Here is a 27,227-nt window from a genome sequence, read left to right on the forward strand (position 1 = left end):
GATGAATTGGGAAAAAAGGTTTAGCTAAGATCGTCTTCTTGTCCAACACATATTGATGAAGCGGGAATTAAATCAGGTGTGCTTCCAAAAGTTTTCATCTTTTGAATCCAAAAATTGACTAAAGTTAAATGGGGCCAAGACCTTACACTGAGAAGGAAGTTATTTCTCAAGAACCCAACTTTGGAAAATCTGCTCTAACTGGTTCCTCTTTTTGGTCAGTGGCTCATGTTGATGTTGCTGAGATGCCTTACTGCTTATTAGGGATCTGTTTTTACTCTAATGCAAGCAACTGATGTGTCCTCCTTTAAAACAAAAATAAACGAGATAATGGGGAGCTCCAGCCCAGTGTTTGCAAACACTAAATAGTGTTTTAAGTGCTACCCGTTGTGTAGAAAATGAACGATTGTCTAACTTTCTACATAAATGGCAGACGATAAAGCTCAGCTAGGTCTGCGTGTTGAGATCAACGCCGACTGCATTTCTTGACATTTTCGGGATGTGATTTTAGCCACACTGAGCAGAGTTGGTGAGGGAATGCCTACCGTCTGTCATGATTGTGAGACATTGTCAATTAAGAGAAAATAATACAGTGCATCCTTAGACTTGCTACCCTGTTTATAACAGCTCAGGAGAAGGGAAATGGAAAGTATTGACACCAGACATGCTGTTTGAAAGTTATTGCTCTCTAGAGAAAAGGGTCCCACATATACAGCCTGGGGGGAGTGGCTGATATCCATTGGCTGGATTGTGCAAATTGGACGGCGAGGGCATACAGCACCTATGTAGATTTTAGTGACTGTTTTTAATTCAAGTTTGTGTGGATTCTTTTCACATTTTAAGGATAATCACTACATGTGTGAAATGTCTCTGACTTATCTACTCATATCCGAACGAAAAAGTCCTGATAGTTCAGTGTATTTGAGAGCAGACTGCGTTAGGAGGCGATGCGGGCTCCAATGTGAGGCCCCTGTTTCTGATTGGTTCCTTCTGGTTGATTGTTCCACAGCAATCTAGCTAGTATCGAACATAATTATTGCAGCGAGAAATAAACGACTGATAGGATGGCAAATCTGCCAGATTCTTTTCCTTGCAAAATAGATCATTTATGTATATATCTTCACATTGAAAAGTAGTAGTTTAAATCCTTCATATCCTCTCTTTACATTTCAATAAGTTTTGATCAGAAGGACGGTAACACCTTCTATACATATGAACAAAATCCAGACAAGGCTTCTGAATATCAACAAACCCAAAACTTGCTCCCAGTTTTTGCCCAGTTTTCTTTTCAAGTCTCAACTTTACAAATTCTGTACACAAGAATCTATCAAATAAAATAGGAACACATAGACAAGGTATCAACAGCCAGTCTGGGCGGCTGTATATTTAAATTAGGACTAACTTATTTTAACAGAAAAAGAAATAATACTGGAATCTGCTCTCAGCTAGAAGAATATCTACAATAGCTTTTCTAAATCCACAGTTCCCTCCCCCATCCAGCTTCCCACAAATAACAATGTCTTCACTGGAAAAAAAAGAAAACCTTTTTTTTTTTAAAGATCAAATTAACTTACCCACCTTTTTAACAACAAAAAAAAAAAGTTTGACTGCTTAAAATTGTTTGTAGTTGTTGTTAAACTCTGTACATTTCTGGTCAGTTCATTTCTGGAGACACCTTGAACCCCCTCTGAGGTTGTGGCTTGGGGCACGCTTCACTTGTATATACATTCTTCAGACTGTATCGGTGAACAGGATGGGATAAGTGCAGGACATTCCTAGTATTGTTGGTATAGTAACTCTTAAGTTTCTAGCTGATGAATCCTCACCCACCAGCCTGGAAGGAGCCTGGGAGAGCTCCAAAAACATCTGTAGTTGCCAGAATGGCCGAGAGTGTCTTGTCAGATAACAGCTGACACATTTTCTTGGTCCGTTTTCTTCAACTGTTCATTGCATTTGGACCGCAGGGCGGTCACTTAGGCATGGCCATGGCAGAGTTTGGGTCGGGGTTAAACAGTTCCTTGTAGAGCGGAGGGAAGAGAACGTTGACGGTTTCTGGGTGGAGTTGCTGGAATGCCTGAAGCTCCTCAGTGTGGAGTGTACACAGGGCAGATAGTGTCGGGATCCGGCTGATCAGCTGTTAAACAAGGACAACAGTATTAAGAACCATTTGTTTTTGGTTGCCAGAAAAAAAACTATGATTGCGATGATTGCATTCAATATTTTTTGTAAATTCTTCAGCCTACCTTGGCTAGTGCATCTTCATCCATGTGGTTCTTCTGCATAATATGCTGCAAAGCAAAGTAGATCTTCTCTTGGAGCTTCTGGACTTTTCGAGGCTCCATCAGCCATGGCCGATCTGCGGAGACATGAGATTTCTTCAGTGTTAAAGTTGATGCGGAATAATAGAGCTGACCTTCCACTCTCCACTAAGGTTGAACTGAATTTCTCCAGCTATGAAAAAGACAATAAGGCTTGAGTCATTATGTGTTTTTCATAATTACTTTGAGAGCTAATATAACTGCAGTTTGGAAACCCTGTTACCTTAATGGGAGCAATGAGTGACACTCCATTTGATTGAGTGTAATTCTTACTTTCCTTTTTTCCCCTTACAGAAATATCCCTAGCAAGTCAGGAAATGATGTAACACCCTCCTTTCAGCCAGCTGACAGTGTGCAGCAACAGATGGTTGGGAGGTATTGCATTAGTAGATGCTCAGTAAAGTCTGTCATTTCAACATTTTCTTTGATGCCTCTTTAAAATGACTTTCATTCATACTGCATGGGCAGTATTATAAACGTGTTGCTGTATAGAAACGCTGACCTTTTCAATTGTTTGGTTTATCTTGATACCAGCTCAGGGAGGACAAGTATCATCAGAGAAAAAAATCTTGTTTTCTATTGTGAATTTGTTTTGTACATGAACTATTATGACAGTTTTGGACAAAGACTGACCTGTGGAAATTAGTACAGCTGCTGAGAACAGAGCAATCTCCTCCTCCGTTAGCTGCAGTGAACACAAACTCTTGGCAAAGTCGAACACTGCACTCACTAACTCGTCACAACCTTAAAGAGACAAAGTAAGAATGTTATTACTCTTGTTCTTCTTTGTCGCTTCTGGAAAAAGAAAACATGGATATATAAAAATGCCTTACCTAGAGATTTGAACATCTGCATGCCTCCATACTTCCCCTCAAAGAGAACAGTGTTGTTAAGAGGGTTGAAGGCTCTACACATCCGTACCAAGACCACCTCCAAGCAACCTGAAAGAATTATTTTAATACGAATTAATATGATGATGGAAATAGTTTTGGCAAAAGTAAAAAGAATAAAAATTCTATGTTTAATGGGATTGAACAATTTTCAGCTAGACCAGTCTTGAACAGCGACCAGGAAGGTGGAAACGGAAAAATTCAATCTTTTTCTAAACATGGCATCATAAGCCCAAACTAAGTGGCATACATAGAAATCTATTTAAAAGATAAAACATGTTTGATATGTGAGACATATTTGGAGTTAACTTATACTGTACGAGGGAGAGTGAGTTCTATGGCAGATAACAGGAAGGCTAAAATTCGGAACACTGAATTTCTCATATTAACAGGGCAGAAACTATAGGCGGGTTACAAAATGATGTAGCCTATTGTTTTGATAAGATATTGTATTTTATGTTTAAATATTACTTTCTTACACTAAAATGCTAAAATAATTGATTTGATTGACACTTCTTTCAAATATATTTTATCCACCTATGATCTCTCCACACCCAGTCACACCAGTGGCACTTTTTCTAGTAGTTTTTTTTTTTAGAGATTGCTAGAGTAAACATCTGGAAATGGCGTCATTTGATCTATAAACAGAGTAGGGTCATAACTCGTCACATTTACTTGAGTAACTTTTTGAGAACTTTGTACTTTTAAGAGTTGTTTCACTTTACCAAAAATTTTTACTTAAGTACAAATGTTTCGAGAGTAAAGCTACTGTTGAAAAAATTGCTGGTTCCTCGACACACCTATGGAGGTACTAGGGGATCAGGTTTATATAAAGTAAGGAGTAGATATGGAAGTTCTTTAGCCTTTTCTAATATTTATATATTACCTACAGTAAAGTATGGTTTTATATGTTGATAAAATGATTTGGAAAAGGGTTTCTTTTGTCTGGTTTTGTTATATTGTAATTCTGTTATTTACTTATGTTATTTTCTTTAATTTTATTCTATCACTTTGAAATACCAGAATTAGCATATTTTAAATATGCAATCAGATGTAATAAGCCATCAATTACTCAGTACTCAAGTAGCTGTTTTAGCAAGTACTTTTTTAACTCTTAAATAATTTCTTGGATGACTCCTATTTACTTTTACCTGAGTGGAAATATGTTAAAGTAGTGCTGCTCTTACTCTAGGAAATTTTTGGGTACAAAATTCTGTTTATGATTCAATACCTTTAGCCATTTATATACAATTGCATGAAAACAAAGAAAAATCCAATTTAACTCTTTTACATTTTCTGTGTTCCAACTTCAATAACCACAAACTAGTGACAGTAACAATAGTTTAGCCTGCTCAGGTTAAACTTTCAGTTTTACCTTTTGTATTTGCTCCAAATACTTCAAAAACATTCAATATTGTATCTATTTTACATGTGTTTATGTTCTTTATTGATTTGAAAATATCTTCAGCCTTTTAGAAAACTCAGTTTTAAGCTGGACTTTTGATAAAAGACATGGAAACATTTTTCTTTTAGACCACCAATGTCATTTTCTTCTTCTAAAGACACATAACCTAATGACTACAATGAACACAAAGGAAAAAAAAGAGTGGTCTAATAATTTATGCAAGCTTACATATTAATTTTCTATGTATTCCTTTCTTATTTAAAAATGTATGTAACCCTAAAGAACACAATCAAAAAAACAAAATAGGAGTGTTCTTATCATTCTTAACCATATATACCAGATAGATCTTTAAAAAAATGTGGGTTTATATGTGGACTCTTTAGATATTTATAGATGGAGAGAATCAAGTCACATTTTTTTCCCCAGAAAACACTTTAGCACAGAAAAAATATTTTCAGATATTTTGAATCTCGTGTTCTTTCAATCATTAGATGTAAATTAATCAGTTTTGCTGCCATCTTCAAAATGTTGACATCACGAGATAAAAAGCTGAGTTACATTTTGTGATTTTTGTGATCTTTATTGTGATTCCTAATTGATTTGTTAATCTAATCATATGTGACGTAATAAACCTTTGAGGGTAAAACTGCCCTGGATTTATGTGTTATAGAGAAATCTAAACAGTTACAGTTGGACTTAACATGGACTCTTTACTACATGTTGTTTAAAGACAGACCTCAGGTTTATCATTGGAAATCAGCCACAAAATCCTGATTAGTGGAGCAATTTGCCAAAAATTTTTTAAATCCAGTTAATGTAGCAGCTGCTGCTCCAACATCTCACCTGACTTGAGGAGCAGGATCTGGTCATTCTGGCAAAGCTCCATGAACCCTGAGATGCGCTTGGCGAACTCCACCACGTACTGGATGGCGTGGGTTATCTGGATGGCACACTGCTGCCACAGCACATCCCTGGGCTGAAAGCATCCGAAACAAGTTTAGGTGTTTGTTCTGTATGTTGAGGTCCTGGCATTCATAGCAATAAATTATACCTGCTAATTTTTATTGTAATTTTTCATGTTCCTGCAAATATTCTCATCTGCTTATGTTTCTTCTCTATTACACCCTCAGAAGAAAAAAAAACACATAAAGTAGAATGAGAGAATGAGATGATCTGAAGGTTCACCTTGCTCTGGTACATCTTGACCTCTTCATAGGAGTGTGTCTGCCAGGCGAGCTGCTGTAGCTCCTCTGTTGTGTACTGACATGTTTCCAAGTGTGACTTGATGATATTCTGAGCGATGCGGTCTATAGGGAGAGAATAAACCATTTAGTCTTTTCAAAATTTCTTTGATTTGATGTGAAGTGCTTAACTTTGACAAAGTGCAATCTGCCGGAGGATTTCCGAACAGTAATATGACACATTGTCAGCTAGCCACATAAGCCGGCCTGATCTCCTGTTGTGCCTTCAGATTAGAACACTGACTCACACTTTCTTCCAGATTTACTTTGCGGGTAATGATTAATTTCCTTTAAGAAAAATCCCTGAAGTTTTGTTTATTTTAAGATTAAACTTCTGCAATTCTTACCAAGCTCTCCAATGCTGACATTATGTGGTCCAAACTGGCTCTCCTGGTAGCCTCCATAGCTGAACAGATTTGGCACCGGCGTCAAGTCGTAAACTGGCTCCTGCTTAATGTGCTTCATGCCTGACATGTCCAAACCTGACTGGTCTGGAGACGGCTGGGTGGAATCCATCCCATAGTAGCCCCCAGGGACTCCACCTCCATTGACGTGGCCGCCTTTAGGTAGCTCTATGACGTGACCGTTGGCATAGGTGCCCCCAATTTCATGATTGAGGGTGGACAGTCCATTGGTTAGGCTGGATGAATAAACCCGAGCCAGAGTCTCAGCTTCTCCAGTTTGCTGTTGCCGCTGCTCCTGCAGCCGGGCCTGGTGCTTCTGGACCTCTGCATACAGGCTGTCACGTTGCTTTTTGGACATGCGACCAAACTTGACAGCTAAAGGAGCAGATAGAAGAACTCAGGGTGGCAAAAATAAAACTAATACTAAACCGTTAGATTAATGGAGATAAACCAGGTCTCACCATCTCTGGACATTCCTAGAGCGAGACATTTCTGCAGTCGGCAGTGTTGGCAACGGTTGCGGTTCGTTCTGTCGATGAGGCAGTTCCTCTGTCGGGGGCAGGAGTAGGAGGCATTATTCTGCTGACTTCGTCTGAAGAAACCCTGGGTACAAGCCACCAAAAACAAGCAAACACTTAAATACCTGTAGATTAATACACCAGGTGATTTAGTTTTAAATTTCTTAATGAGGTCTTAGGTCATACCTTACAGCCTTCACACGTAATGACTCCATAGTGGATACCTGATGATTTGTCTCCACAGATTTTGCATGGTATGACTTCGATTTGGGCTGAGAAGAAGAAAAGAAAAACAATTACTGAGAAGACAGAAAACATTTGGTTTAAAAATTACATTCTGGACTTAACACAAACTCCTGCTCCCCTGAACTCAATCTTGTTCAGCCAGCTTTCCTGCAACCCAGCTGGAGTTCTCATTTTAAGTCGTCGGCAGTACCTGATTGAGCTCGCAACGCGTCCCTGGATCCTATTTTTGTGACTTTAAATTCACGAGGGCACGGTGACATGTGGACATTTATTATGTCTTTGCAGGAGTTTTCTGCTAACTGGGCACTTAGGACTGCATAAGTGCGCAACAAACGCAGAATTTAAACCTCCACACACCACCAGTACATGACTAGCCTGTGAGTGGATTCTGTTTGTGGACTGAAGTACAGAGACCCCTGCAGGTTAAAAGGCTTGTCCCATAATGAGAAAACTGGTTACATCACTGAAGCACCACACATTCTGTTCATGCTCATCTTGCCTGTTCTCTCTGCCACAACTTGCACTCATCAAACCATGTCATCTTACTCACTGTGAAGAGGCAGCTCCATATATGCTCCCAAATAAAGGCACAGAATATGCACAAAAACTACTTCAGCTCAGAGAAACACCTGTTGTGGTGTTCTTTGAGCACGCTATCCATAATATATAAAAAGAGCGCTTCCCCTGTTCCCCATGAAATGATGGATGCACATGGATGTGGAGCTAGGCAGGTATGCTGCTGAGATGGCACAGTCTATATAAAGAGATTAGACAGCCTAACTAATCCTAAATTGTTTCCTTATGAGCTGGTTCCCTCCTCTGCTGAGTGCTGCCTTACCCTCAGCAGAAACAGCCGTTCACGTGTTAATCTCCTTGCTGAGTCCTACCTGTGGTGAAATCATGTCTGAATTTAGGAATTCTGTGTGAGAAATGAACAGATGTATCTGTGCATGTGTTAGCATTGGCTAACTGCTCCGTCATTGATGTGTACACACTTTCTATTGCATTGCTCATGTAATTTCATCCACATTTAAAATATTTCCAAATCATGTTGATTTTAAACTGCAGTCATGTTTACGTAATTTCTCCTATATGTGCAAAATTTAAACTTGTATTTATGTACAAATGTAGTATAATTGTGAGTGTGCTGTACAATGAGTCTGCAGTATACATAATTGGATAATGACTTATGAGGATCAATGGAGTAATTTCTGTCTGTTGAGCAACTGAGCAGGTACAGCCGATCGCTGCTATCTATAAACTCTAATGACAAGATTTACTTTCAGTAATGTGGGAAACAATGAGAAACAAAAGCAGATTTATGACTTCATTAGGACGTTAGGTTATTGGAAAGTTCAGATCAAATATGTGTCCATGTCAAGTTATTAAAAATAATAAAATAAAAACTATTAAGTATTTACAAATTTTAAGAAAACTTAAAATAGAGACGATGCAAAATTATTTAACCCCTGGATTGCCAGTAAAGATTATTTGAGCTAAGACTATTTTGGATATTAATATTTGTACTTCTACTATGTCTAATCACTAAAATTAAAACCCAAATTATTGGCATAGATACCTTGCTGTTGTTATTCTAATTTATTCTTTTTTATTTAATTCAATATCTCTTTTGTCCTCTTGTGTCTATCTACAGACATTAAAGGACTAAGGGTTCTGTATCATGCTTCAGACTTTCAAAGTCACGTATAGGCAAATATGATCAAATAATTGCTTTAGGACTATGTGGGTTAATTTGTTATGAAAAATATATATTTTTTCTGCTAGCCTGGAAGAAAAACACTTGCCTTCAAATTAAGGGAGGGAGCCTTTTATCTAAATATTATCCACCTCTTGGTACAAGTAAGGGAGGAGCTGCTGCTCAGACAGCAGAATTAATGAGGATTACTCAGAGATGCATGAATCAAACTAAACACCTATTTGTGCTTGATTTTGATGAAGGAAAAGCTGTACAGATAAAAGCTGATAAAAAATTATTTTACATGATAGATGCCCTTTAAAGTACAAGCTCTAAATGATCAGATTATTTTCATTCAGACCAGAAATTTGGTTGATAGCAAGAGAAGAATACTAAGATATCAGTTTTCTACTTACATCTTAATAAAAACCAAGTTGTTGACATTTTTTCCCCCCTTCTGAATAATCGGTGGAAAATGTTTTGTGGAATTATAGGAGTCAACGTTTTTCCTTATCATTTCTTATCGGGTTTTCGCACATTTCCACTGGTTATCTTACGATTTATATTTATCGATGAGCTCCAGCAGGTTGGAGTCCCTCTTTGTCATAACCCTAATCTTTAGGTTAAATCCAGGGTTCTAGCCAGGTCACTCTGTAATGTTATATTCTTTCCAGCAAGAAGAAAGTAAATGATTTGTTAAACTAAATCTATGAATGTTTTTGTTACCTCTATAAGCAAACTTCAGTTTCACCAAGATCTGGTCTGAATCTGCAACTTTATCATGTCTTTTTCAACACATTTCTATTGCATATTAAAACATTATCTTTCTTGTTGAATATTAAGACTAAGATTTTTTTGTACCTGAAGTAGAAAAAAGCTCATGCTCTGGAGTTTTGTTGCAGCTCCTGATTGACCCATTTCCACCAGTTCTTGCTTGTAAACTGGGTCAGAGCGGAGCACTGGACTTGGACAGAACACAGAGTCCAAACAGAGCTGTCACTGAACGTGAGTCTGTGACGCACTATTAATAGGCTACTAAACAGGTCAGTTCCACCCGAGATACAGATGATGTCAACAGACCAAACATGAGCAGCAGTCAGAAGGCTGGACAGTAACCAAGTGAGCATATGTGAGAGTTTAGCTATGATGAACTTCATTACAGGATTGTAATGTTCAAAGTAAACATCATTTATCTGAGTACTGCAAATTTATATGCAAAAGTTCTGATTATTTTGATGTTGTTGGTCTTAACAGAGCAAGAAGGAAAACAATATGACATAGAATGGTTCAATATTTGCTGCAAGGACGTAGCTGGCTACCAAGTAGCTTAACCCCTGACCCTGTTTCAGCCAGCTGAACAGCAGCGTGTAGCAACAAATGGGGAAAGGGCAGCCAGGTATTTAAAGAAGCTAAATTTTTGTATCAAGACTGAAAACCATAAATAGGAAAATAAATAAATAAATACGGAGTAAGTTTTTCGTAACGTGCCAATGAGGTTTTTGCATTTTCTTAAAATTGTTCCCCCTGTTTTCACTCGTAAAAAGTGATCTTCAATTCTAATCAAAGATTCTCATTGGAATGGGGTCTGGACTTTGACTTTGCCTTTCTAAGAATATTTCTGTGTTTAGCTCTATCCTTTTTCAATCAGCTTTAACCAGAGAAATTGGTTAAAGCTGATTTAAAGCTTTTGAATACATGCCCACAGCACAAGGCTGCCACCACCATGTTCCACTGTGGGGTTGTTATTTGCTGGATGAAAAGTGTTGAAGTTGCATCAGGAATAACCTCTTTCCTTAGATGCTTAAAAGGCAAATATTGTAATTGTCTCCCTAACGTTGAATGTTTCGCCATGGCAGCAGTCTCAGCAGAGACTCTCAGACTTCCCTCTCAGAAACCTCCTCCAGCTTCTCTGGGGGAACCACAAGAAATTCTAGGGCCAGCCGAGAGACCCTCCAGCGAGTCCCTGGTTGTCCACTGGGCCTCTTGAGTGTTCTAGAACGTACGTGGAGAACCTCTCCAGGATGATGTCTAAGGACATCTAAAATGTAGCCACCTTAGCTGATTTGATGTGGAGGAGTAGCAGCTCTAATCTGAGCCTCTCTTGGATGACAGAGTCCCTCACCTCATCTAAAAGAAAGTATTCGGCCACCCTGTGGAGAAAACTAATTTCAGCCTCTTGTATCTGGCCTCTTGTATCTGGAATCGGGCAGGAAAGAAGAACTATCAGTACGCCGGCAGCCGCATAAGAGTAGTTTGCTCTTTGTAAGCTTTTTCTCTTCTGAAAAGATAAATATGAACTTTATCTGATCAGAGAACCTTCCTCAAGACATTTGGGGAGTCACCCACATGCTCTTGAGAAAACGCACATTCCCTTTTTTTAACTATAAATAATCACTTTTTCTGGCCACTCTTCAATAAAGCCCAGCCATATGGAGTGGACGGCTTGTTGTGGTCATATGGATAGACTCTTTGATCTCAACTGTGGAACTCTGCAGCTCTTTCAGGGTTATGTTGGGTTATATGCTGTTTCTAATAATAAGGCCCTTCTTGCCCAGTCTGTGAGTTTGGGTGGGAGACCCTTTCCTGACTGGTTTGTTGTGATACCATGTGCTTCCATTTGAGGAATATGATTCTAATAATATTCCATGGAAACATTAAAGACTTATTATTTATCTATATCTCCACCCTTACTTGTACTCCTAAATAACTTTGTTCCTGATTTTTTTGGAGAGCTCCTTGATCAACATGATGGGATGCCTCTTGCTTAGAGGTGTATAGCAGCCTCTCAGAAAAGGTGTGTTTACACTGACACACGATGTGACACTTAGATTACACTCAGGTGGAATTCATTTCACTAAGTCTGTGACTCTTGAGCGTAATTAACAGATAACAGATAAATACACACATGCCAATTTCCTCCTTAGACTATTTGTTCCAATGCATCAAATAATAAAGGAATTAAAAACAATGAAATTACAAGTTGTAATGAAAGTAAAATTAAGCACAGCGAAGAAAAGCGAAGGTATTTTTATATATAGCTAATGTTTATTGTTAAAGAAAGCTCTAAACGTTTTTTCAGCAGTTCTTTTGTATTTACGCCACATCTTCACCATTTTGTTTTAGAGATTACGCTCTTTTTGTGTCACATATTGAGCCCCAAAAGAACATGGGTGTGTGGGCATGTGCATTTCTGTAATTCTGTGTATTGGAGACGCCTTTAACTTGTAAAATGGAAAAACCAAGGATAGTAATGCATGTATCCCCGTGTGCATATATGTGTGTGTGTTTGCATGTGTGGGAGGATAGCATTGTGGTGTGTGTGTGTGTGTGCTATGCGTATAGCCAGCGGCGACTGTCAGGTGGGATACATAGACAGTCATGACAGCATCCCTGTTGCCAGGGTGACTGCCCACTCGCCGTACTCGTCTGGATGTCGAAGCAATGATGTGCTTAGCCGTCACACTCTTAAAGGAAGTGATGTCATCCGCGTGTGGAGCCAACGCTGTATGTCATCAGCGATCATCTGTGCTCCCGATCTCAGCAGCTGAGGCTTTTGTAAACGCTTTATGAAAAGACTCCCACTTGTACATCAGCACAGTTTGAACTTCAGCCGTGTTTTATACATGTGACAGAATCCAGACATGTTTATTTGTTGGGTGCAAAGAAGAGCCACTGATAATGCTTTATTCTGTGTGACATGATTTTGCATTACAGAAGCAACCTGGGGCTTCAGCGCTGCAGCAGAAAACCGAACTGAAAGAAACCTAAAGCAGATATTCCACAAGCTTTTCTTGACAGACATCCCTTTGAAAGGAAAACATGAGCAAGAAAAGCCGCACATTTCTGTTCGCCCTCGAGCTGCATGTCTTTTATGAGTGGTGGGAGGGGACATCTTTCTGACCTAAGCCGACCCAGTCAGAGCGGAATGACTGACAGCATCCTCAGCCAGCGGGAGACTGTGTGTTATCCTCAGGTTATTATGTAAGAGCAGGACTGCAACGCTGGCGATATCTTAGCTAAGAGGAGGATCAGGTGCGTCGCACAGTGGAGAGAGAACCTACTGGAGGTAAAGTTAGTTAAGGAGGCGTCAAAGATAGTAATAGGAGAGTTGCACATTGGTGTATGTGTGTGTGGGGCAGACTGTGGCTATGAGGGCCGTATTGAGCTGGCACGTGTTTTGTAATAATTGATTTTTAATGAAGTGAGGTTCTCCTGTGTATTTCCAAGGCTGGCCCTTTCTCTAAATAGAGTCCTAATTATCTACATTACGCCCCACCAAAACCATCCGCCGTGCTCTAATGCCTTCACAATTCTTCACTCTGAAGTCTGCAAGTGTCCACACACACACACACACACACACACACACACACACACACACCCCTGGTGGTAGAACTATAAGCATTAGATTTGAAAGGATGGACAATGCATTAGCTGAGAAAGGCCACTAGATGTTGCTATACATGTTTGGTCCCCATGTGTTAGTGTTGCCAAAGGGCCAGACTGGACATGCATGTTTCATTCGCTTCGCCTGCAGGGATCTATGGTGGAAATATACCCAAAGAGAAAAAAGATGTCAAGCAGCAACAATACCAGGGAACGAGTAGAGCTTTGCGTTTTATTGTTGCAGTTTATAGAACAGTTAAAATCACTTTTTGCCATAACTTCTGCCAGTGTCAGCCTCTTCTGAAAGACAAACACAACTCCCGCTATAGTCTCAGGGGTTGATTTGATAAGATGAATGTGGGTGGTATCTCCTCTTCATTAAAAAAATATGTACTGCTGCTTCCCAGCTAACTAGATATCTTTGGGGAAAATGAAGGAGATCGGCATTTTACCCCCCACCACCCCCTTGTTAAATCCGAACAGCTGCGGCACTGATCTTAGATGCCTATATGCGGTTGAATTATGCGATCATCCCCTTCACTTGAGTCTGTTTGACTTCTTCACTTGTGTTCCGCCTCGCTGTAAGTGGCTGTGTGACTGGGAAATCATTTCAGTTTCTCAGTTTTATGATCTATTTCCATCTCTCTGGGAAAACCTTGTTTTAGTCTTATCTCGCAGAGTCTAGAGAGGGAAACAAGCTCCTACTCTATCCCTCTGTCTCACATTCGATGATGAAAAGCATGGAGAAAAGTTCTGGTGGCGCGATTGCCGGGTGGGTTAATGCACACTGCTGGGAATTGCTTAAAGCAGAGCTTACTTGGGTTATCTCCCCCGTGTCTCCTGTCATGTTTCCACGTCATGCTGTCCTATTAAAATCGATGTAAAAATGCCACTGCGTATGGTCTGCTGTGAGCTGTTTTAATCTGAGTGAGTTGTTTGAAATCTTGAGAACTTAAAAAGGAAAGCGGTTGACTCTCAGGCTACCTAGAAAATCAGAAACATTTCAGATATCCTATCTTACATCCGTACTGTATATCAACCTCTGTGCAAGAAATGTCAACACACAGCTTCACGAATGTTTTTGGTTAAGATTACAGAATGTAAGGCACTTTTTGTAAGGCACTGATTTATAAACTGCCTACTTTGTGTCCTTGTATTTATGGGGCTCTGGATACATTTTGCGTCAATTCTAACCATCCTCCTTCCTCCCATTTCATAACCATGCATTAAAACATTTATATATATCAGTTATTTTTTCTTGAAAGTTTATTAATAATCGGAAATTGTTCAACTGTCACATTTATAACCTTATATTTGTGACCCCACATGAAACCAAGATAACCCTGAGAAACATCCTGCTTATTAGATGGAGTCAAAAACTGTTACTGATGGGGATAAATAGTAAAATTATAAAGCAGGTAAGAATTAGGTAAGGTAAGAAGGTTTTTTTTTTTTTTTTGCCAGATCAACATGGATTATTAAGGCTTAAAAACACAATTTATTTGAACTGCTTTAGTTCTGACCCGATGATGATAAGCTGGCCTCTATAGCATTTCATAATTTTGGTCTTTCTGACTATGTTCTATTTTTTAACCAAAAATACTGGATTCTAATGACAAAAACTATATAAAACCTCGTTATCTTACAGGAAACAAGTTGAATTAATAAAACTACTTTAAATAATTATCAAAGTGAGTTACTAGTGAGTAAACTGATAGAAAATATCCAGTGGAAGGTTGTTTTAAAATGAGAAAAGTGCTAAGTAGAAAAGGGGCACCTGTTTACTTAAACAGTTTTCTTTAGATTTCATAAAGAAATGAAGACATTTCCATATTTAACGTTCTAACTTAGAAACTAATTAATGAAAAGTTAATATGAAAACAACTATTCTGGCTTTTTTCTGATATTTTTGAAATCACTGACCTGAGATGTGTTTAAAATCAGGAGCTAGTCATTTTGCTCCTTAGCTGTAGTCATATTACAGTTTTGTGGTCGTTTCATACCATAAAAATGATCCTAATGAATATCGGTCACCTGAGGGTTGCAGATTTATTTTAATTTGATTGTGAATCAAAAGTTGTAAAATTTCATAAGAATCTACTGGTCCTGAAGGGGGTTAGAACCAACATGTTTGAAAACATGCAGTTCCCTCAGAAGTTATTGTACAAAGATGAACAGATAGTTTGAGTACATGGATACGAAATTATTTGATATGGGCATAAAATGAAAGAGGAAATTGATTCAATGGAACATGTAGGTATAAATTTGTGAAAGGGACCAATTATCCTGGAGTTGTTTAGACAACTGATTCAAAAAGTTAGGGCTGGGACCCCACTTGTGGTCGTGGATCTCCAAATACGGGGTCTGAAGAGCCTTTACAGAAATGAAATTCAACATTTACAATGATAATAAAGAAATATTTATTTTATAGTGTTTAATGAGATAAAAAGAAAATAAAAACAGACAAAATGTTTTTGCATCATATCCATGTCTGATTTGTTCTCATCTGTTTTCACAGACTTTTTTAGTTCAGCTTTTGAACTTGAACTCCACCCTCTCCTTTCCATATTAATATGGCATGTAGTGGTGTAAATTAGTCTGGTTGTCGAGGCTATAATGGCTGATGCTAGTCGAACCACAGGGCTGACATACTGATCTAATACCCCCAGTATTTGCTCTATGAGTTCAAACATCCTTACCCTGCTCAGTCTGCTGGGCATTGTCTTATAGTAATCATCATAATGTCATCGAGTGGGCTGATCTCCCCTTCCCCCATTGTGATGCCTGCTGTCAACCAAGTTTTAATCCATCTTTTAAAGACAGCCACACTGTGATTGGGTACATGTACTAACCTCCACCAACCCCTAACGCCCCCTCTCCTCCTCAGAAACAAATAAAATGCACATGCGCATGCAAACACAGAGATAGTCTATGTCATAGGGCATGAGCTTGTCCAGCTTGCTGTGCAGCCCCAAAGCACTCTGGGTAATTGCTCAGCTAGCAGGTCTGGGATCAGCTGCAGTTTGCACAGAGAATATTGTGCCACGGAGTGATTGGACGTCATGGATAGAGAACAGAAGGGGGCCACTGGCTGTCATCCAGTGCATCGATTCCCATGCATGCACGCACTAACACACTCCAGGAGATACGTTCAGGCGGACTGAAGCACATATTCAGACATGCTCAAATGCATCCATCACTGCGAAACACTTTCAAACAACAGACAAAAAAAGCGATGGACTTTACAGTATGTTTTTCAAACTTTCCCTCCCCCGGTTAACCTCCAGCAGACAGACACACAAAGCATCTCCATCCCAGTGCAGCACGTGTCCTCGCTCAGATAAGAGAAGACAGAGGCGTGGGAAAAAATCCACAGGGTTAACTCGACCCCTGCTTTGACACACACACTCCCACATACATGCATGCATGTATACACAGTCTGCCCATCTGCCGCCTTAGATTTGTCTCTCAAGGCCACTGTACACACACATACACAGTCCCACAGTACAACCCCCTAGGTGACCGGTAGGACCCTGATGGCCCCTGACCTTTCCTTAAGGACCAAGTGAGTGCATCAGTGTGGAAGGAGCAACTGCAAGTGTGAGAGGCTTGCATCTGGTCATTACCGCGGCAGACTCGGCTGCAAGAACACACACAGACGACTGCAGGCTTCCCTGCCTCCTGTACCCCACAGTTGCTTTCCATCTAACTTCACACTAACGGGCATGTGTTCAGATTGAGCTGCTGAAAAACTGTTCATGCTTTGGTTGGTTGAATACATTCAGCTCATAAAAGAATACAGAAAAAAAAAATGCACTGATTGGGAAAGTGTCAAAAATAATCTGTTGGCGATGGTTGTCCTCCCTCAACCTCGCGCCCCTCTTACTATGGTGTTCCTGTTGAGCCTAATTGCAGATGACAGTGTGAGTGTGTGGGTCTTTGAGGGGGAAGGGAGAGGAAAAGTGGTTTTTCCAGCATACAGAGGAAAAATAGAAAAACAGAGAGGGGTGACAAAAACGCAGGTCTTACGTAAGGACGAGGATAATTTTCCTTTTTCCTTTGTGGAGTCAGCGATCACTCAGAACAAACCAGGGAACAGGAACATTGGTACAAATCAGATTAAATAGACTTTAAAGCATTAATAAAGAGAGCTGCATATAGTGGAGACACCTAACAGGATAAAATGAAAATTGGCCACTTTCTTTCAAAACCTGATTTTTTGATGTGTTCTTGTAGTCATGGTTTGAAAAAAAAAAAGACTTTTATGTAAAGAATAGAAAGTCAAAACTTGCAAGAGGAAATAACATTTCAGTACTTAGCAATGGTTTTATGTCGTTAAACTGAATCCACGTATTGGGCTGCAGGTTAGTACCCAAAGTCCTCTTACTTTAAAAGAAAAGCATGCTTCTTGAAACTACGCATTATTACTCCTTTGTCTGGAGTTTTTACAAATTTTTTCAGAGTCTGCATCTGTGTGCAGTTTAGTTCCTGCAATCTTTCATTTAAGTGTATTTTTGTTGTCCTTTTAGGTAGTTTTCTCCTTTAATGAAAGATAGATATTTCCTTCTGTGAGTCATTTTTCAGACGTGCAGTGATCAAGCTTTTCCCAGTCGATGCCAATCAGCTCTTCTCTTCAAGCTCTTTTCTGAATATGCAAATGTTATTTTTTTCTTCATAGAATTATAAACCAAAAAGTAAAAAAAAAACATATACTCTGGATTTATGTCATATTTATGTATCAAACAGAAATATTGGGAATAAAAAGGTTTCCGATTATACTTTAAACCATCACAACAACCTTTGTCTGACTTTCACTGTATGCATAGATGTTGTTAGTTTGTAGAGTGAAAATGTTGGAGGTTCTAGGTGTTGATGCATGTAATAGGGACACAGACGTCTGGTTTTTAAATGTTTTTATTGATTTACCTAATCAAATTGTACATCATTTATTATTTATTGCATCTTTCATGGAAATAAAAAGCACAAAAAGTCTCTTCTTTTGAGTGAATAGAGATGCGTCGGAGTTCTCAATTAGCTTGTTTGTTTTTGATGCATCTATGTTTCAGTGTGGCTGTTAGAGGGAGCGAGTGTGTGAGCGCACACATGTGCGGCCGCGTGTGTACGCGTCCTCTCCCAGGAATGGCCGCTAATAGCTCGCCTCGGGCAGCAATTTAACTCAGCCTAACAAGGTTCTCCCCAAAGTGGCCCCCAGGGGCATCTCTCACAGAGGCAAATTGATCACAAAGATTATCAAACGACTCGACTCAATCTGACTCGACCCGGCCTGTTCCTCTCTTCACCTGCTCTCAGCCTCCAGTGGGAAGATTCAACAGAACATCTTCTGAACCTTAAATGTGAGCCGAGAGAGCCGCGAAGGCAACAGTAGTCTATGTTTCCTAATTGCATTCTCTTTGTGAATGACGGCAGATCTAATGTCAACAGTCTCTCTCATCTGCGCACAGGCACAGATTTAAGAGCTGCAACTGGGAAAGGGAAGAGAAACGAAGGTAGACCAAATAAGAGTCCTCTCAATGGGATTAGCAGCACTAAAACAGCTTAATCTTTGTCATTAAGAAAAGATGCCAACAGTAGACCAAATCATATAATGGGCTTATTGTAGAGGTGCGTGCCATTCACCTGCAGCCATAGAACACCTTAGCAGAGGATTTACTCTGACTATTTCAGAGATGATGTGCAAAATCAAAGCTCATCTAAACGTTTTATACCTTCAGAGTAACTATGGAGAGATGATTTATTTTTTGCTAGTACAAAAGTTGAGATTGTTATTATTATTTGTTTCTTTTCTTTTGGAAAAGATTACTTTTAGGAATAATAAAGAAAAAACCTATTTAGAGACAAAATAAAACATTTTTTTTGTGTTAAATTAGTTAGAAATACAACAGCTAGAGGTTTGAACACATTGTCTCAGTATATAGACTAATCTGCTTTCAGGGTTAGCTAAAGTCTAATAGGTGGTTTGCAGTCGTGGACTTTGGATGCAACTATTGCAGGCACTCGCGTTATTCATTGCACAGGGAGGCAGCAATGTGGAAGTACAATCAGAGGGCATGGAAGTTAGCCTCTGTCTGTGTGTCTGCTCTCAGACTGTTCAGTCGTGCACATAGATAAACACAAATCAGGCCTTTAGGACACCCTCCCTTGTTGTTCTGCATGAGGTGCAGGTTCTTGCACAAGCAGACATATGCACATGACCACAATTGTGTCATTATATAACTCTTAAGTCTCTCTCCTACTTGCCCTGTTTTCTTATCTCACTCATTCGCTCACATTCTGCCTTCTTCGTCTATTTTCATTTACGGCTTGTAAGGCTCAGGGATTCCCATTCAGGTTCCTTATTAAGAATGATCTGATGTTTCTATTTACAGTAAAAGAGCTACTTTAAATTAGAGCAGCTAAATTAACAGGTAAAGTGTATTGTAGCTTGCTCTGTGACCTTGGGCCAAAGTTTGTCTCGCTCTTCATCATTCACTTTGTCTCTGTGCTCGCTAAGCGTTGTAACCCCCCCATCACACACACACACACACACACTCCCTCTCTCAGTTTTGATTTCAATCTAAATCGGGGAAAATGTGAATATTGAATATCGCTGCGCCCTCTGAGACACGCTGCCTTTATGGATGAAAACTGACAAAAACAGAAGGAGCTGTCAGAGGACTGTGTGATTTCAAGGCAGATTTTGCGTCTAAGAGCGGTTTGGGCTGAAATCCCTCCCGGCAAAGATAAAGCTGAGACGCCAAGCAAAGTGTGCCGTATAGCCCACGCTTTGTGTGTATTAAGATTTAAAGAAGAGACGAAAATAGAGCAAAGGGAGAAAAAGGCAAAGCAATAATACATAGACCCTCTGGACTGCCACAGAGGGATAAAACCAACACGGGATGCAGACTGAGCCTGTGCTAAACAAACACAGGCTGTGATAGCAACTGGACCCCCCCATCAAGGCCACACCTTTAGAAAGTTCTCGTTTGGAAAAGAATCTGAAAACATGCAAGATGAGGACTGGAGCGTCTGTATCTGCAGCTCATTGTATAGGCAGTGAGGAGTTACTCCTGAATTAATGTTAGAGCAGCACTCTGGTGGTACCTCAGTCAGTCAGTAGCGCTGAGTTGAAGGATTAACAGTGTGGCCTGCATGGGCTCGGGGTAATCTCTCCTCTCTTACATAACACTGGGCCATTAGTCAGCACAAAAAACAATAAACAACACAAACAAAAATCCCCGGCTTGAAAGCCAACCAGAATCACAGCGATATAACGCTGCCAGCAGGAGCTGCTCAGGCCAGGAACCCACTATTGTGTTCAACAACTGACTTGGTGGCAACATTGGATAACACCAATTTGCTTAAAATAACAACTCGCTAACCGGTTTCCTAACTGACGGGTCTCTAAGCTGCTGGCTTAACAGTAACTATGAAGTGTTTCAGTTCATATGTAATAATTTTTAGTTTTGTGCAGACCTACAGATAACAGTAATATTTGAGATGCACCAATCAATCAACTAGAGATCATTATTGGAACATTTATTGACAATGGCAATGCTGAAAACTCAGATTTCTCCCCCTATTTATTAAATGCATCAAATCAAACAAATCTCACTGTTCACATTGTATAAATGCAACAACCAAATTTTAAATTGAAAATAAGGTAAACCCTAGAGACATAGGCTTGAACTCATAAATGGGATGAGTGAAATTTCCTTTCTTTCCTCTATCAAATAAACTTCTGCATTTCTTTATGTTTTATTTTTCTTAAGATAAAAAGAAAAGATCAAATCTCAGACACAAAGAAAACAGATTATCAGTATGAAAATGCCTAATTATTTCTCCTCTACTAATGCAAATGTAATTGTAACTTATATAGAGTAAGGACTTTTCCCTCCAACACTGGACTTCCATTGACATCTAGTTTTATGGCTATTTACACTTAGCCGTCTTTGGTTTTTAAAAATATCGGATGTTTAAACTTTGAGGGCCATAGGTACCTGGCACATGGAGAATAAACAAAAAGCCAGACTTAGCTGGGGTATTTTATTAGCCCAGTCATCCTGCAGCCATATTTAGACACTTTCTCTTTGTTTTAAAACAGGCCTACATCACTTTTTTTTATATTTCTAATCATTGGTTTGCTCACAGCAGTAAATGCGTAACCTGTTTTTGCCCAAAATGCTCCTATTTTACATCAAATATAAACAAAGGCCTTTTAGGTTTATGTTCCAAAGATCCATCCGGACAGACTGTTTCCGATGGCTTTGACTAAAAATTGATCAGCAGGGTTGCTCTGGAGCTGGACAAATCGATAGTCGCACAAGCCTCCAACGTAAAGCAGGATGGGACTAATTCTATTGGCATGAGGCCGTCATGCGTAGCGCAGCAGCTTTTTTGTGTCTGAGTGCGTTTTTTGTGTTCTCTGAGATACATCATTTCCACTTTTATGCATCGTCTAATGCTTCTCAGACCTCTGTAACTGTGAAAATGTAGTAAAGGCTGTGATATACAAGTTATTACCCCTAGAGATTAAATGACAGTGCCCCCCCTTCCCTGTTGCTCCAACTGTGGCTAAACTTATTTGACCCCCAAAGCATCTAAGAAGGAGATCTCATAGGCTAAAACTGAAAGACTCACAGTAAGACAAAGATATCTGGTTCTTATGTTTAAGCTTCACTCTGATGGAATGGATGTGGTGATTTTTGTATTCCTCCTTTGACACTAAATGTAAATAATCAACTCTGTTTCATTCAAACCTCAGATAAAATCTTTATTCAGGCCTTGTTATATATATTGATTTTAGATGGTAATAAATGACTCTCAGATTAAAAATCTATTACATAATCTTACACATTTAGAACTGAGTTATAGCTCAGTGATTAAATCATAAATATTGTGGTTTTGACCTTTAATAAAAACTTGAAGTCTAGCCTGGTTGGCATCGAAATGATTTCCAATAACGTCACTAACGCGTCGTACATCGACATCCACACAGTTATTTGGCGTACTCAGTGCTGACCCTTCTTACACGAACAAACGTCCTTAGATGCTGATTGTGTTTTTCCGACAGTATTGTGTCAGTTATTTTTCCTGGCTGCTCAACGCCGGGCGTTGTGGTGACATCATCTTCGTTCGAGGCTTCAGGAGTTGTAGCTTTTGTTAAATGTTAATTACCACGGCTCATGAGAGGCCTCTATTTTTCATAACCTTGGTTGTGAGCAAATTTCTGTGTAAGGGCAGCTCAGCCTTCACACACACACACCCACACACACACACACAGACACAGGTTGGAAGCGGGGGCCGCGCAACCCACACTGATTTAATTCTATCTGACAAAACCCTTTGGGGCGTGCAGAGGGAGAGAGGAAGATGGAGAGAGAGAGGAGGTAGGAGGGAGGGGCCATGGTGAAGAGGGGAGAGGGAGACGCTTCAGGGGCCTCTTCTGCCGAGCACGGCTATAAAGTGAAAGCAGGAGCTTTTGGTATGCCCCCCCCCCCCATCCATCCCAAAAAGCCTCTGTGCACGAGAGTGGACGCAAGACCCATTAGAACATGGACAAAATACAAGGTGGATGAGAGGAGTTTGCCTGGGATTACAGCGAGAGGTGGGGGGCCTTCTCGTGGTTTTAGTGGCCCAAGGTTTGACAGCCTGAAGCTACTGCAGCACATCACCTCAGAAGACATTAAGAGGGATAAAGAGACTTTTATTTGCATTTGAAGCTGCTGTTTGAACTGAAAACTAAATCAAAATATTTAAAAATTCTTTGTTTATTTTTCTTATTTTCATAAATATTACAACTTTTCCCTTCCCTAATGATTATCCAGCAATCAGTCAATCTCAGATCTTGTTCAATGTTCACCTAATTGGCTCTTTTCAGGTATGAGCAAGTCAAAAGCTCCAAACCATCAAACTTTATAGCACTTACACAACCAAAACTTTAAAAAAGTCACTATTTTTATCCAATAAACACGAGTCGGTACTTGAGTCACTTTTTTAAAGTTTAATAAAAATCAGATACAAGTTTGGGATATGTATAGGGATGTGTAGGGATATTTATTACTGTTTCAAGACTGCACTTTAAAAAATCGAATTGTCTAGAGCAGTGTTAAACGAAATTTCTTTTTGTTTACTCTTGTGTATACAAAATGACAAAAATAAATTTAAGTCTAAGAGATATGTGGGACATAAAGGGGAATAATCTATACATTTCTGTTTAGTGTTTGGTTTTAAAATTAGTATCCTGAAGAAGAAAATGAAAAAAGCAGATAAGGCTGAAAAGAGGATCGGATATTGGTATCGACAAGGAAATGCCATATCGGTACATTTATTTTAATACCTAATATCATAATATCATTTTTGCATTTATAATTTTCACCTGGTATTTCTCTGAATAATATGCTCTCACATGTATGACTAAAATAACTAAAATATTGTTTAAAGTTCAATTTCTTCGTGGTTTCCCTCGAATAGGTAATTCTTTTTAAAAAAAAAGATGTGTTTAAAGAAAATTCTGATTCAGTTTAATAGGATGTTTGCAGGTGGATACGAATATTTTCGATGAATTCAATACACAAACATCCAAGCATTCAGATATATTTTCAATATGTTTTCAAACATATTTGGCCTGTGGCCCCACGAGGGGGTTTAACCAGTTAAATCAGTCTGATTTAAAGACTAGATTAAAAATCTCTATCATGCATAATCAGAGAATGTGGTAATCTGAATAATAATTAAATGCGCAAAGTTAAGAAAAACAAAGTGAGATCCAAAACAAAAAATTAAAGTATTAATCATAAGATGTTATTAGACTTGAAATGATAATAACCTGCATGCAGATATTCAAATAAAACTAGAATATTCCGATTTGAACTTAATTTTCCTGCAAGAAATGGTTTATAGACTGGGATAACCCGTGGGTCAGTGCGTTATCTATGCGTAAAACACAGGGCGTAAATTTGTGCGCATTTGTGTGCGCTCAGGACGACTTTAACGTTAAAGTTCAGCGTTTGAGAGGAAATGGGTTAGTGGAGCGCATAAAAAGTTTCCTATAACCCCACAACACCGTTCAATAAAGCTGATCACCCGACAATAGACCCGTTAAAATAAGTGTCAACTACTTTGTGTTTCTGACTGTGTCCGGACCGAATCCTGCCACTTTTAATTTTGCAACAATTGATCCAAGTGGATTTAGAAGTCAACCCTTGTTCCGCAACAAACATGCAGAAAATAAACTTTTTTATTGTAATGTGATTCTGGCAGGTCTGAAATAAAAGTGCTAAATAACACAGATAAGTAAATATTGGGATAAAGCGGTGTGTGTGCGTGGATGATGGTCTTACCTCGCATCGTGTTGGCGCTGCTGGAGCTGGTGCTGAGACTCGCTTCCCAAAGCAGCAGTCATGAAGAACCAAAAATAAACACTTAAAACAGGGTGGCTGCTGTGCTTTGCTTTGCTTTTGTGGGGTGGCAAAGATCCCTGGTTCAAAATAACACCGCGGCGACAAAAGGAGCGTGGATGATCTGCGTCAGCGTCCCCCGGCAGCGGCTGCCCTGAGTGCAAAGCGTGTCTGCGCTAAAACAGCATCCCGGACTGGGGCGCAGGAAGGCGGGCTGAGGTCGGTCGTTGTGCTCTGGACGTGTGGACGCGTTTCTCGTGACATCTGCGCTCTCACCTCTATGGGAGGGTTTCACTGTTTTCTGCGGGCTGAGGGAGGGGAGAGCGCAGAGGAGAGGCTTTACCCGGCGGCCCGGATTGGACTGGAGCACTTTCCGCTCCTCCCACTCTCTCTTTGCAATCGCCTGGAGCTTTAACACACACACAGACCCGCACACACACAACTCTATTAACCTTCTGAGAACGGTAAAGTTTCTACATTCACTCAGCATTGTGAAATTCATGCGCAGGATCAGATCTAGACAGCATTTTTAAGGGAGCTGATAACCTTGCCATGGCAGACCAATTAATAAACACAGGAGCTTTATTAGTAGACAGAGATAAGACCAAACATTATGATCACTGACAGGTGAATTGGTTACTCACGATCTTTTCTTCATGCAGGTGCACTATATCAGACTGCATACAAACACTTTTTTTCTTCAAAGGAATGTGATAGAAGTCATAAAATCTCAAAAACAGCAGCTCTGCTGGGTTTTTCATAGGTTTCAGTAGCAAAGATCAGCAAAGGACCAGTGTTGACCCTGCATTTAGGGCTCAAAGGTTCCCCATCTGTCCTGATCCAAAAGAAAAGATCTCGTACCTATACTTCCTGAGAGGGTTAAATGGGATTCTTATAGAAAGATGTCATAATTCAAAGTGGATCCCTTTGCTGTATATAAGGCCATGTATCCGCAGATCAGTCAGAATGGCAATGATGATTGCATATAAAACCACCATTCTACGATGAGCTTGTAAACATTAAAAAACAGCATCTTGGTGGTTTAATGTAATTTAATATATGTTCAGCCCCAATCAGACCCTAATCGAACAGAAAACTTGAGGGTTTACATTAAACAAACCCTTTATCACACCTTCCACAGAGTTATTGCATATTGATCAACTTTTTTCTTCATGCTTTGAAATAGAACAAGCTGTGTATTTCAATGAATGTAAAACATATATGAGTTTTATTTCTAAAGGCATGCTGCTTTTTAAACTCAACTAATTAAAATCTTTACCCATTATTATAACATATTTCTCATCAGCTGATTTTTTACAAGGATATTTTTGTGTGTTCAAATATAAAGAGAGAATGATGTATATTTATGAGCCAGGAGCAACTGTGTTAGACCCTATCAATGCTGCAGTGTGACAGCCAGTTTTGGCGGAGAGATAAGACGCTGCACAGGCGCCTCCAAAGCCGACCCTGAACCAGCTCAGAGAAATGGACCCGTTTCTTTCGTTAACTTGTTAATTAGCATCACAAACATCCATCAGAAAACATCCATCTGATTTATAGTGATGCATTTGTTTTGTTTTTTTATCTTCTTAATCTGATGTTCATTTAGTCAGAGTCCATACAGTATGTAACTGCGCTATGTTAAACATGACCTAAACATGAAACTGACGGTAACTTTTTTTTTACCAATGAGAATACATTTTAAACATGACTTGAAAAGCAAGAAAAAGCTACGTGCTGTTCAGCACCACAGCTGTTGGACAGCTGCATTAAAGTAGTCTGAGCGTCTACTAGATGGCCCAGCTCCTCACCCTTCAAGTGTGGAGGAAATTTATTTTAGCTGCTTGTATCCAGGATCTTATTCTTTTAGTTACGGACCAGATTTCATGAGCACAGGTGAAGCTAAATTGACAGGTAAATTTAGAGTTTTGATTTTTTGCTCAGGTCTGTCTTCACAACAGCCCGGTGCACGGCCTGCATTATGGGGGCAGTTGCATGGATCATTCTGTCACTCTTCCATTTCATTCTCCTCTTACTTGTTAACAGGACTGCAAGATACTTGAACTATTCCTAATGAGGCAGCAGCTCCTCTCCAACCTGAAGGGGACAAACCACCCTTTTCCAGTTGAAAAATATGGACTCGGGTTTGGAGGAGCTCATCTTCATTCTGGCCACTTTTAAACTCAATTATAAACCATGCCAACTCTTGCTGTAAGTCTTAGCTGAAGGGAGTCTGTAGAACTACATCATTCACTAAAAGTACAGGAGAAAAACCTGGTGGTCCACAAACCAGTTCTCTTCTGGCTGCTGCATGCTTCTTAAAATCCTGCCCATCAATGATATATTGTACAGAGATCAGACGATCCCAGGTCCACAAAGCACATGTGGACAAGTTGGGCAACTCCTTGAACCTCCAGCTGAGTAGGTTTGACTCTCGGCTCTCTCCTCTCGGCTATCCTGGTAAAGATCCTAATGGGGAAGCTTACAGGTATATTCCCCTAGGGTTGGAAAACACCTTACATCACCCCCCCGTCCCCCACACACACCCCGTGCTGGCAAGCTGCTTGGACTCTGCATGTCTGGTGACATAATACTGCTGGGTTTGCGTTGATGATATCACCAGTGGGAAAGTAAACAATGGAGAGCAACATGTAAGGAAGCCAGAGCACAGTAAGTGTTTAGTATTGTTTTGCTGTCCTTATCTGTCAGAATCCCCATACCAGTGTTGCGCCA

General features: G+C 39.7%; 1 protein-coding gene across 1 annotated transcript; it reads right to left on the reverse strand.

Moving 5' to 3' along the window:
* Window positions 1–1,588: 1,588 nt before the first annotated feature.
* Window positions 1,589–24,810, reverse strand: rorb (RAR-related orphan receptor B). Its single transcript, XM_038287265.1, has 10 exons — window positions 24,438–24,810; window positions 6,960–7,045; window positions 6,717–6,858; window positions 6,199–6,630; window positions 5,796–5,917; window positions 5,454–5,586; window positions 3,149–3,256; window positions 2,949–3,059; window positions 2,241–2,353; window positions 1,589–2,131 (listed from the first exon to the last, which is right to left on the reverse strand). Exons 1-10 carry the CDS (start codon window positions 24,442–24,444, stop codon window positions 1,967–1,969), a joined length of 1,419 nt encoding a protein of 472 aa, XP_038143193.1. The 5' UTR covers window positions 24,445–24,810; the 3' UTR covers window positions 1,589–1,966.
* Window positions 24,811–27,227: the final 2,417 nt, after the last annotated feature.

Source organism: Cyprinodon tularosa, unplaced genomic scaffold, assembly GCF_016077235.1.
Source record: "Cyprinodon tularosa strain WSP-4 unplaced genomic scaffold, ASM1607723v1 ctg238, whole genome shotgun sequence".
NCBI classification, from domain to species: Eukaryota; Metazoa; Chordata; class Actinopteri; order Cyprinodontiformes; family Cyprinodontidae; genus Cyprinodon; species Cyprinodon tularosa.

Coding starts and splice junctions, on each gene's coding strand:
- rorb (XM_038287265.1), bottom strand. Junction 3,257..5,453: donor GATCCTGCTCCTCAAGTCAG/GTGAGATGTTGG, acceptor TAATTCTTTCAG/GTTGCTTGGAGGTGGTCTTG. Junction 3,060..3,148: donor GCAGATGTTCAAATCTCTAG/GTAAGGCATTTT, acceptor TGTCTCTTTAAG/GTTGTGACGAGTTAGTGAGT.